The sequence below is a fragment of the Dermacentor variabilis genome, chromosome 10 (genome assembly GCF_050947875.1).
Source record: "Dermacentor variabilis isolate Ectoservices chromosome 10, ASM5094787v1, whole genome shotgun sequence".
In the NCBI taxonomy this organism is placed as follows: Eukaryota; Metazoa; Arthropoda; class Arachnida; order Ixodida; family Ixodidae; genus Dermacentor; species Dermacentor variabilis.
Genome location: NC_134577.1, coordinates 16,458,818 through 16,471,481, shown reverse-complemented (window position 1 = coordinate 16,471,481; position 12,664 = coordinate 16,458,818). Strand labels below are relative to the sequence as shown.

Below are 12,664 nucleotides of genomic sequence, written 5' to 3'. Positions count from 1 at the left end.
GATCAACACCTTTAACATTCGACATCTTTTTATATACATTTATTTATGCTCATTAATGGTCGAATAGACTGTTGTACTTTCACAACGTCATGTTTGAGTTCCAAAAGGACCGTGCATATGATAACTGCCTAGCGGCCCCGTTTCTAAGGGGGCAAGCTAAGCCACTCTAGCAAGAAAATAGAAAACGATGTGAAATGTATTTCTGTACGATATAGATGGCTGCTGACAAAGTATGTAGACTGATAAAAACTAAATTCCTGCACAGTGCGACAAACGTAGCCACTGGAGCTTAATTGGTCAGTTATCTTGTGGTTTACAACCTTTACTTATGCGAATGATCCTTCTACCAGTCGAACGCACGATCTTTCCCTCATTATCGATATGCATATTACCACGGCTTGTGTAGAATTGCTTTCCTCAACAATGCATAACATTCGCTTTCACTGTTACATAACCACGAAACTGTCCTAATCTCCAACGTGTTCAGGCCACGCGAAGTTCATTTTTTCCATGGCTATGATTGTCGTGATCGCTCTAATTATGCCGTGCGTTCATAACTCAGTTGACTAGGCAGCACTTAGGTATGCTTCTCTTTAGGTGACATGCTGCGCATAACCCCGTGGGGGAAAGTTAGAGTTAGCAGAAGTGTGTTGTTTCTACTCTATTCACTTAGCAATGCCAGTTAAACCTAGCCTAATTCTCACGTACTGTTTATCCGTCTCTTACTTTGCTTGCTGTAAGACATTCATTATGTTCCTGACCTAAAGGTCAATTTCACAATCAATTCATCAATTTCACAATCAATTTAACAATCTACGTTGTGACGCAAACATCGTTTCTTGCTAGCTAAATATAGGGGGCTGTTAGAGCGGGAATTCCCACGGTTCCTCTATTCAAGGTTTTTAAGTAATCTCTTGGCAACCTATCCCCTTTTTGACGAGAAGCAGGACGTTTATTAACAGCGTTTTAATCAGTTCACACTGTACATATGAGGCGGCACCCACAATACCACTTCCATGTAGCGTGACATTTTCAAAAGCACACGCACATTTGTCCTCAAAACGCTCTTCTTGCTCCCAATAGGAGGCACACGAGCGGTCTTAGGTCCTGTTGGTCTACTTTTTTGGCTTGCAGAGAATACCCACGGAATCTGCGGTGGTAGTTTCAGAAGGTGCACCACACCCGCGGTCCACACAGCGAGCGCCAGTATAACGTCCGCGATTTTCCTCGCCACGCTGAGGTAATATCGCCTGCTGTAAGCAAGCAGACTGAAGTCCAGGAGGATTGGAAGTTCATATGGATAGTGAGGGTTGCGGTGATGGTGGTGATGTTACTCCAGGAATGGTTGGCCAGCTGGCCGGCAACTGAGCGTTTCTTTCCGTGTCATCAATAGGTCACCATGGGTTGATAAGTCGAGTTTATCGCAGAAATGTTAGTAGAATGCGCAATATTTACTTGAGTGCTGTCCGCGGTCCTTTCACGAAAACTAACTGTTCTTCACGTTAATGAAAACCATTTTCTTCTCGTGCTGTCTAGAAGCATCTTCCTTTCAGAACCGAAGCGCTTGCGTTTAAGGTTGGCCGTGTTGCTTCTCATCGCAGTGCAAAGTAGTTGATAACATAGCGCCTTTAATGCGATTCATGGGGATGAAAACTACAGAATGACGGTATTGTATGAGCTTCTACAAACAAACCATGTCGTACTATTGTAGCAAGGCACTGGGCAGCGGACGCATGAATTGGATGTGTTGAGATATCCCTCTTCATTGTCTACCCTGGGCAATAAAATTCACAGCAAACATATTGTTCATAGCTTCAGCACACATATAGTACGATCTTCGAATACTCTAAGGTGCAAACATAGGGTATGTTATATGTGCGTTCTTCGTCCTTTCACTGTAATGAAGCTGCGTTGTCATTCGTACCGTTGATTTACTTATCAGGTAGAAAAATGCCATGCAACTCTATCATACGGACACAGCGCATTGTCCACACAACAGACTGACCACTGCGAGATCGCTGCGTTAAACCGCGTGCGTATTTATCTTGTTAGAATGCATCCGTGGGGCCGATGACCTTGTTGAGGTACTCTTCCGCGCTATAACCAAACATCATGAAGTCTACAGCGTAGATACCGTACAGCGCCGCCACTTTTGACCTAGGCAGTCGAGAAAAGTATGATAGGGCTACATTCCTAGTGTCACTAGGTCCCTTGTTCACCCACAACTGAGAACGATTTGTCACTCCAAGCGCACTGTACATTACTGGCACGTCTTCCAAAGTACCCACGAAATCGTAAGGAACGAGGCACGGCTCGCAACGATCACTGTACAGCTGCCAGTGCAAGTCGTACTTGGACGGGTGGATGCTCAGAAGAAGATCGACGAATTCTTCGAACGTGATCAGGTCTTTCTGCGTGTCCACGTTCTCGGCCCCTCTGAAGCGAACCATGGCGTCGTTCCAGTACTTGTAGTAGAAGTACTTTCCCGTTGGCACAGTACGCCTCGTCTTGTCTTCGAAGAAGGATACGAGACGCTCAAAAGGGTGGCGGACGAACATGACCTTGAATGCGTTAGCCAGATCGCTAACGGTGACATCGTTCCTGTATAACATGAACGGAAGGCCCATGGCTGAGTAGACGTAGTAATGCATGGTTGAATCGGTGTATTTGCCCCTATGGCTCTCGTTCAGGCTTAACAGGAGAGTCTTTAGGCTCGTGTTGGCAACCTTGGGAATCGAGCAGTACAGCACGCTGCGGTTGTTGCTCGGATTTACCGCGTAGAGCAGGTGCTTGTAGGTTTTGTAAACGAACTTCAACGCGCCCGCTGTCGTCTCGTTCATTTTCTCTAGCCTCTTGTTCTGCTGTTCGGTATAATGTTGACAGAATCTGCGCACGCGTTCCGTGAGATCTTGAACTTCATGACTTGGCCCTTGTGTGCTTGTGGCTTTAACAGTTCTGTACTCCTTAAGTGTATTGTCAGAGACCAGTGGCTGACTTGCTCTAGATCGAGAATCGTAGACCCATCGGATGGAGGTACGAAATCTTGGGAGCTGTCAATAGAAATAGCATAAGTGCAATGAGGGCGTTGGTCACGCAGTTTTGGACGTGAACTTATCTTAACAAGCATGCTAACTCACATACCACCCCGTACTTACTTACTGTGCCCTATTACAATATATTCAAGAACTTTATAGTGAAGTGTACAAAAGCAGGTAGCTACATGGTTTGGACTGTAAGCTAAACGAATGTTCCTGAACTGCAGTTTTGCAAACCTTCGATCTTATTATGCCCTTATTTTTATTCATTCAACAATTAAAATTTTCTGGAGAGGCCATCGACAAACTATACTCGAAGAGAAGCTTGGGCGAGTTAGTGGTGATTCATGTTTCGGAAATTAACAGCGAAAAACAGACAAGGACAAAGGAAAAGAAGAACACGACACTGGCCATGACTGCATCGACAACCTATGTGCAAAAGTTTTGGGATAACTGATTCATCCATTCCTTAATAACCGTAGCCCGTGTAAATATGCACGTTTACTTTCTCTACTTCCCTTTCCTATTCAGGATTTCTTTAGCTATTCCGCCTTTTCTTCTGCAAGTAGTACATGAAAAAATGTAGCTGAAATGATCATTGGTGGTTCAAATTGCTTTGTCCTGTTTGGTCATTATCGGCGCTATGATTTCAAGATGAATTTTACCGTATGACATCTTTCCTATATTTTCCTTCTTCGACTATGGCACCAAATATTGAACATGTCTCTGAGTCTTCGAATGCTTAACTTATAGGCTTCATATTCAGGTCTCGTTTTTCCCGGGGAGCCATTTCAGCCGCTAGCCACCTAATGTTATTGTTCAGCGCAAGACGTACCTGCATGACTGGCAACTGACTTGAATGCTATCGTTGATTCTGTTGTTCTTTACGTTCTTGCTGAACCTTGTGTAAACAGATTGCGTGTGCGACGCGACTAGTGTCGTACTTTCAAAAAGGTTTGTGAGCACCAACGTTTACGCTGGAACCTTCCGCGAGTCGTGTATAAAGGCCGACGCGCCTGACCTGCAGATCGGATTTCGACTATCACCGACTGTGCTTGCCGATATTGTTGTGATTTGAGTGTCTCTTGCTTTTGTAGGCACAGGTTCTCCCAATAAAAAGTTAGTTTCATGATTCACAATTTTTTTCCAGCGAAGCTTGTATTGGCTAACAAGATTAGGTGGCGTTGTGGTCACGCAGAAAAAAAACAATTCAGTTCCTCCCAGGACAAAGCAGCTTGCAGGAAAGGGCGGTTTAATGAGTTGACAGCTGCACCGCGACGCCGGAGCGTGAGTCCAGCAATGATTCCAGCTGCATATGCGCGCGCTCACGATACGCGCGCAAGCAATCAGAGCCGTTTCGCTTCAGCCAGGGAGGGAAATGGCAGGAAAGGAAATTCGCGTGCGCTGCACCGGCTTCGTTTTTGTTCAGTTCATTCGCGGAAAGCGGATGATATGGCCATGCACTGTGCGTTCCCCCGTGGAGCTGGCAAACTTCGACGAGCAGCGGCGAGAACTCGCCCATGAAAGGGCTCGCCGTCGGCGCGCCGATCCAGCCGTTAGAGCGACCCGAGCCCAGGCAATCCGACAACAACGAGAGGAAGATCCCGAGCGGAGGGAGTTGGAGGCCAAAGCAATCCGCCACCATTACCTTACTTAACTGCGACAAAGGTCAGGTGCACGCAGGACAAGCTTCGCTTACACCCATTTTCCGGTAGGGGAAGGGTTGTTCATTCTTTTGCTATTGTGTTCTTCACTGTCACTACAACGCGGCAATATTGAGCCTGCTATATATAAGCGCCTACTTATCTGTTTCCTTTCTTTTCTTTTTTACTTTACCGAATGCGGTAAATATATTCGATCGAGTGACAGTCATCATTTTAGTGTGACGGCACTCATGACATCCCAATTTCACGTTTATGGTAAATCAACTCGTGCGTCAACTAACTGTACATGTACTTTTTGTACTTTGTGAAGGTCTTAACTCCTTATAGGCTGAATTTTCTTAATAATAATAATATTTGGGGTTTTTACGTGCCAAAACCACTTTCTGATTATGAGGCACGCCATAGTGGAGGACTCCGGAAATTTTGACCACCTGGGGTTCTTTAACGTGCACCTAAATCTAAGCACACGGGTGTTTTCGCATTTCGCCCCCATCGAAATGCGGCCGCCGTGGCCGGGATTCGATCCCGCGACGAATTTTCTTGGCCTGATGATAAATGTTCCAATTGCAGTTAGAAACAGTGATGTGCGGGTTAAGAACATCTAAATTTACATTAACACTATTAGCTACCTCGGGTGAGATTTGTAGGCTCGTTCAAACAAAACTGAAATAGGTACCAAGCACAAAGCAACGCAATTATATTTGCATGGTTCCCCACTGAACAAATTAAGACTTGGCAGTTGAACCGTGTCACCTCTCACATCTGTCTGTAAAACAGTCGGTAATGCAGAAATGGCAACTTCAGTTTATGCCCCTGAATGGATCAAGCTGCATGTGTATTTTGGAAGGTTCGACCAGGTTGGTAGCACCGTGAGCAACGCGTTATTTTCTGACTCAGAGACGTGTTTCACTGTGTGTCTTCTTTTGTCCCGTCTTTTAATCGCGCCACCATACACCCCTTGAAGATGCATTACCAACAAGCCCCCATTGCAACCCTCGTGAACGTCGACACGCTCACGCGTTTTTTTTTTTTTTTTTTTGCTGGGTGACTACACATGGGCTCATGTTGACGATATCTCGCGGTGAAGCGTCCCGTTTGAATTCATGAACTGAGATTTGGTATTTGTAAAATAACCACCGTAGGCTAAACAGATTGAGGAGGTTTCCTGTTCCTTTACTGTACAGAGACACAGAAACGACCTACAGAAACGTGGGAAGCTGGTCGCAATCATGGCTGCATTCACGTGCGGGAGAGCGAGTAATAACCCATAGAAAGTGAAGCAAAGATTATAAAACAGTGTGGGTTGGTTATTCCTACCTGCACAAACACGGTCGTGAAGACGAAAAGACATCCGCAAACACACAAGCACGTGAACGTCAATCGCTCACAGCTCGGTGACTGTCCGCTCATCTTTCAACAAAAAGTTCACTTCACATCTCAGAGATGGTCTCGCAAGTGTACTCGAAGCCGCATCGCGTTCAGGTCTTCTGCACTATTCATAATTTCAATAAGGGATCGCCAGTATGCTGCGCACGCACGAAAATGCTCACCGCGAGCTTATCTGCATGAACACCCTGTGATCACATTAGCAACACTGTCGTGGCTTATGTCACTGGTGTAAACTTGTGAATAATTTAATCCACGGAGGAAGTTGCCTGTTGGGCAGGACGTCTCCGCAGGATACGGTCCGCTCCTCAGTTCACGTCGTAAGAAATATCACTCCATGGTCTGCAGTTTTCAGAGCTTACACCTTGCGTCAGATCTCTTCTGCGGAATCATAGCAGAAGCTTCATTCCAGTTGTCAAGAGCCATAGCATCGCATTAACGCAAGAGTCACAGCACCACATTAACACGAAATCTTAATTTACCTTTTAAGTGACTTTCATATCACTCGGGTGACTGTTTTTCATTTTTTGCTTTGTTTCTACGTTCCACCCGATATCAGTCATAAGCCCATCCTTAGATCTGCTGACATCTCAAATGTTCGGAAATTAACGTTATTAGAAGGCAACACGCAAGAATTATCATAATACACCTTGCATACTGCCCTTGCTGTCAGTCGGCTCTGAAAAGTATCAATGATTAGATGCTGTCCGGCGGTGAAAAAAATGGACACCCCGTTGTTAACACAATCTTAATATCACTCTTTCATCTCTTGTGTCCGTTGTCCTGGACCACTTAGGCATGCATAGTCGAGAGGGGATGCAAGAAATGATCCACGATAGGATTTGCGCACTTTAACAGCCGACTGACTTCCCTGATTGGTTCTTTGTCCTGGAGTCGGGAATTTCCTAGTTTCTCTTCCATCGTACAGCTCACCACTCAGCCATCAATGCGATACATCCTACGTGTACTTCTTTGTCACACCCGTAATATTGCGATCCGGCTTACACTGCTCTCGAGCCACACAAAGGGACCCACGATAAACATGGTTCAGCCCGGCAGCCACGCTTTGGCGTCGTCTACGAGGTCGGCCCACACGGTCATGTGATCCGCTGTAGTTCTTGCTCTGTTCTCTGGTAAACACTACGTGACTGGCGTAGTCGTCACAAAGCGTCTTGCGATGCTGTTCTTCGTAGAATCGTCCTGTGCATTCGCTGGACGGGAGGTCGGGCAGTCATATCTTCGGCCCTGTTTCTTCAATCCGCGTGTGAGCTGGCAACCCGGGTCTCCATCAGTCTGTCGGATGCGGGGTGGACTCTTTTGCTGCTGCTCTGCTGTCGAGAGACAAACTAACTGTTTGAGGACGTCTCACTCGGATCGTGTCCTAGGATCAAGTGACGTCGTCTCCGCAGGGTTCCCTCGAGATGCGGCACAAATGACCACGGGGCGTGCAACTCCGTTATAGCTCGCGCTATGCCTACAGCTGCTGCGGCGGCCGCGGCTGCTGCCGCTGATCTCCAGCATGTGCAGTCTCTCGTGAAGAAAAAATAATAAACGAGGAAAGAAAATGGTGGCAAAACATCTCCTCGTTACGTCTAGGAATACTCACACACGCGCGCGCGCGCGCGCGTATTCCCTCTCCTTCCCTCTTGCCTGTCGGAGACTGATGCTTTCTGGCCGAGCCACTTTTGTTTTCTTAGTTCTCTTCGCGCTCCCACGCCCTTCGCACCCAAGTCTGAGAGGTTTCTTTATTTTTTTCACCCGAAAGGACCTCCTGCCGCTCTTCAATAAAGAGCCGTCGAGCACGCCGAGACGCGGTCCTCTTCTCAAAGAACCCGGCGTCGTGCTGCGTGCTGGTTTACCGTACGTCTGTATATATTTTTCTTCTCCCCGCTCGCGTCTCGTGTGTCTGCCGATTCTGCGGAAATCACGCCTCTTTGCAATTGCCTCTCTGTTCGGCTACGTTCTCATTTTCTGGGTAGTTTTCGTGCGCTCCGCCGTGCGAGCGAGACAACCTCTTGGTTGTCCGACGGTAAAAGACCCCTCTTTGGGAACGAAAGAAGCGGCGCTTCCGTTGCAATCCTAAAGCAGCCGGCGTGCGCAGTGTATAGGTGAATCTCTTAGCAAGGCGTTTGATTTACACCTACCACTCTGGAGGAAGGCGCGCGAGTCCAAGCCCGTCTTCTCGTATAGCGATGTCGTGACCTCGTGGTCATAAGCGACGGTGCATAAAAGTTCGTCACTGGGGTAGATTCGCTCGCAGCTGTTCGATCGGAACTGTACGTGGAAGGCGTTGCACCTCTAACCCAGTTCCTCAATGGCTTGATAGTGAGATGAAATTGGGTTCTAAGAGCAACAGAGATAGCGGAAATAATAAAGCTGCAACCCTTTCGTGCGGCCCCTTTATGTACATTTATTTATGTTCGCTATGTGTCTCGGGGGAGCGTCACTGCGTGAGATGCTTTTACGAATGCAGTAGTTGTCTGCCTCCTTGAAATTTGTGACGTCAAGGATAGCATTCGTGGAAGTGCAGCGGTGGCTGCACAGTCCAGAAACTTCTTGTATAAAGATTTTTTCTATATCAGTCGAAATGATGCGACGGCTCCCATGTCTTGAGTAAATTGCCCTCCTGCGGTAATATTCATCACTGAGAGAGAAAGGTCTCGTCTGATTCTAGCAATGTATTTCACTGTAGGTGCACTTCTGTAGGACTGTCGAGATGTATTGAACGATCAAGGCTGTGCCGGGTGACCCATAAGTAAATGTACAAACTGTGTGCTTTTAATGAATGTATACTTCGCAAGAAATTCTCGTAAAACTTCAAGCATATCTCCTTCAGCTACTGTGTCGACTACAACTATAAACTTTTCGGTTTCCTGTCTATGCGACTGGAAAAGATAACTAAGAAAAGAAATGGACGTAGCGGCCACGTTCGTAGGTCATTCGCTGTTGTACTTCAGCGAAAACTACACACATGTTATGATTGCATGCGCACATAAACTTTTATGTTACGAACAATACTTTCATGCTTGAAGGCGCAAATTTTAGGGCGTGAAGCAACTACCACATCACCCAGAGACAAATCGACGTTAGCCTGTACACGTGATCGTCGTGCTTCTTTCTTGGTTACTTTTTTTAAAGCCATAAATATCAGTTGACGATACCCTCCAAGAAGACAGTAAGCAACGATACTTAGAAACACAGAGCAAGAAAAAAAATTAAATTATGGGGCTTTACGTGTCAAAACCAATTTCTTATTATGAGGCACGCCGTAGTGGAGGAGTCCGGAAATTTAGACCACATGGCGTTCTTTAACGTGCACTTAAATCTAAGTACACGGGTATTTTCGCATTTCGACCCCACCGAATGCAGCTGTCGTGGCCGGGATTCGATCCCGCGACCTCGTGCTCAGCCGCCCAACAACATAGCCATTGAGTCTTTGCAGAAAGAGCCCCGCATCTGAGACAGTGAAGGATGTGTGGCCAACATTTCGTCAAGCATAACGAAATGCATGACACTAGTTCTGCTTCGTGAAAGCCTCGCATTACTATCTTCTGACAGCAGGAAAAAGAACGGATAAAGGACGATGCTAAGGCTCCAGCGAAGCGACTGAGTGAAAACGTTAACACATGTAGTTTTATTTTTCCTTGAATTTTGCAAACGGTTCGCTTTTTTGCGAGGTGTCGTGAACGTAACATTTGAATACGATGAAAGAAAGTGGCAAGTGAAACTGTCTAAAACGCTTTACCTGCGTTTTGACGTGCCGACAGCTGCGACGGCGCTTTGAGACTGCTCACATCTGCGTAACATAGGCTCGACCCCGAAATATGTGCAAATTATGCATCGCATCTTAGACGCTCGGCTGTCACGACCCCATATTTTGTCCACGTATGAAAACATGTCATTTGAGTGGGAAGGCGGCATCTAAACGAATATCTAGCCATATCTGCATAAAATTAGATTTCGTGCAAATTCTTTGGTGATGTTCAAGTTGTGCAATGTTCCACTATAATTAACCAAAAGTAAGGTGTTTCACTCGTTTTAGGACTATGTTTTAATCAATTAATCAATCATTCAAGCAATATTATTTTCTCTTTGAAAGAAGCGGTCAGGGCTAAAATCCACATTGGCTCGACTAAAGGTCTACAGGGTTATGAGGGCAGCTTTTGCCCCTTTTACAAGCCTCTTGTCTTGATACATGGGTTCAGAGATGCCGCAACGTAGTGTGCTCGTATATCATCCTGATGTAACTTGTACAGCATCGCAAAGGAGTATCGTGCAAGCGTCGACCGTGCGCTGTGTCAGCGGCTTTGTAGCGGCGAAGGGTGGGGAGATCGGTGACAGTATGCGCATACGTGCAAGGCGATTTCCAGTTTGAGTGTCAACTGCTGCCCTGTTCACTTTAGGAGTGGCCTTGTCTCTACAAGGCCGCTGGCGCGCCGTGCGCTGTTCGCTCGCGTGAGAATATGACATTAATTTTTGGGAGGCTGTACATTGTACGTACAGGCCTTCAAACCTTTTTAATATGGTTAGCAAATCTTGTTGCTCGGCTAATTGGTTCATGCTAATAAATGAATACTGGTGACCGCAGTTTCAAGACGGGACAGTAGAAAGACGCCGACGCACAGGACAAATGCTTGTGCTGTGCGTCGGTGTCTTTCTCTTGTCCCGTCTAGAAACTGCGCCTACCAGTATTCATTTATTTTATTTTCAATATGTACTATGAAATGATTACGTAAAAATTATCCATCATAAATATGATTTCATATGAATGCAGAGCCGCAAGAAAGTGAGAGAGAGAGGAGCTCTTTAATTAGTACTTACGCTCGTAACATAGGAGTCTCTAATGAGAACAGACTTGAAAATTGATGTTCTTGTGCTGTCGTCGGTTCTAAGGAGTACATAAGAATCATCCTCATCCTCATCATCATCACTACTACTACACTACTACTATTATTATACCTACTATTATTAACTACTAATACTGCTACTACCACCACCACCACCCCCACTACTGTTACAGCTGCTACTACTACTACTTTTCTTTCCCGTCTCTTTTCCTCTGTGCCGAGTAGCAGGCCATAGTTAGTTATAGCTCAGGCTGACCTCTTCGCGTCTCTGAAACTAAGTATTGCTCTCTCTCTCTCTCTCTCTTTTTTATGACTAAGCGTCGCTTTAGTGTTAAGTAGGTTATATAAGACCTCCTCCTTTCCTGTATGTGGGCGCTGATATATGGAGGAGCAATGGAGCTTGTGAAACTTTGTTTGCTTTTAATTTTTTTTTCTGAATTAAACATCAGTGAGTGTTTTGTCTAAGTGTTTCGTCTATCAGAAAGGTTCACCTTTCTGATATCGTACTAAATGCCTTCCTGTTCGAGAATAAGTTTAATCTAAGCGCAACTGACAGCTATGAGAGGCATCCCATGTAGACATTTTTTTGGAAATCATGTGCAGCCTTGTATTTGAAACCGTATACCTGGATCACTAAAACCAGATAATAACCCAGTCAGGACGAATTTCTTGTAATAGACCAAACAATGATCCCGTTACAAAACTAGTAAACACGTTTAGACTCGTCGTTTCAGTCTGCAGGAAGTCCGAAAGTTGGTCAAAGAAAGAGCAGCTTGAGAACAATGCGCAAATGGAGCCAAAAGCACAACTACAGTGAGCACTTCTCCCTGTACGGAGTTGAAAATATTTGGCCTTTTAAGTAATCAAGGCCTCAAATGCAGAATATTAAGTGAGACAAAGCACAGGAACTAAAATAGAGTGCTAGGCGATGTAAGCTAGGCAAATAAATAATACGCAAGGAAATCTTCGCTTTACATCTTATAACGGTGAACGAAATCTAGGGGATGCTGAGACAATACAGTATGCCAGCTGCATAATTCCATGGCTCCTGTTTCCTGATTTGAACAAGGGACTTATTCCAGACTACCGGCAACAAGAACTGATACAGAATAAAAAATAAATTGTTTTTATTCGGTGTTCCTTTTTCTAATAATTGTTCAGGCGCGCACACACTAGTGCACCTTTGCGTTTATCTGTGTCTAAAGCCTGTAGCTGCCATTTAGTACTATGAATATCATCAATATACTGATTCGCATGCCGAAATTCAAGCTGGTGTAATTCGCCCAGACCTCTACACAATCATGCGTACACAGCACATTTTTATTCGATAAAACTGTAGCAACGGGGACTCTGGCATGACGGCAATTTGCAAAAGAGCGCAAAAAAAAATTGTCGTGGAGGTGCTGGGTATCGATCCCAGTACCTCTCGCATGCTAAGCGAGCGCTCTACCATCTGAGCTACACCCCCGGACGCTGTCCTCTTCTACTCGAAGAGTCCTTATGGTTAGTTACCTTGGAGCACTCGTATTCGAACAAAGTGGAGCAGCGCGACCGGTTTTCTGACGAGCAACTCGCACCTGGCGTGGTGCCATCAGCGGCGTGTAAACGAGGCCCTTGACTGCAGTCGCGTTACCACCATTCTCTCTTCCATAGGGAATTTTAATTGATACAGCGGATGACCAGTTTCCTCCATGTTTAGTATGAACTATTATGTTCTGTTTATGCTCTTGGT

General features: G+C 45.6%; 1 protein-coding gene and 1 non-coding gene across 3 annotated transcripts; both read right to left on the bottom strand.

Annotated features, from left to right (window-relative positions):
• Nucleotides 1-627: 627 nt before the first annotated feature.
• LOC142560019 (carbohydrate sulfotransferase 11-like) lies at nucleotides 628-7,605 on the bottom strand. Of its 2 annotated transcripts, none has more exons than XM_075671764.1 (2): nucleotides 6,017-7,605; nucleotides 628-3,050 (listed from the first exon to the last, which is right to left on the bottom strand). In XM_075671764.1, the coding sequence occupies exons 1-2, from the start codon at nucleotides 6,107-6,109 to the stop codon at nucleotides 2,049-2,051; spliced, it is 1,095 nt and encodes a 364-aa protein (XP_075527879.1). In that variant the 5' UTR covers nucleotides 6,110-7,605; the 3' UTR covers nucleotides 628-2,048. The 2 variants fall into 2 exon arrangements, with proteins under 2 accessions (XP_075527879.1, XP_075527880.1); XM_075671765.1 differs by having other exon boundaries at nucleotides 7,091-7,605.
• A 4,722-nt stretch (nucleotides 7,606-12,327) lies between these two features.
• On the bottom strand, nucleotides 12,328-12,400 carry TRNAA-AGC (transfer RNA alanine (anticodon AGC)). Its single transcript has one exon. It is a non-coding gene; the product is annotated as a tRNA-Ala (tRNA).
• Between the last annotated feature and the right edge of the window lie 264 nt (nucleotides 12,401-12,664).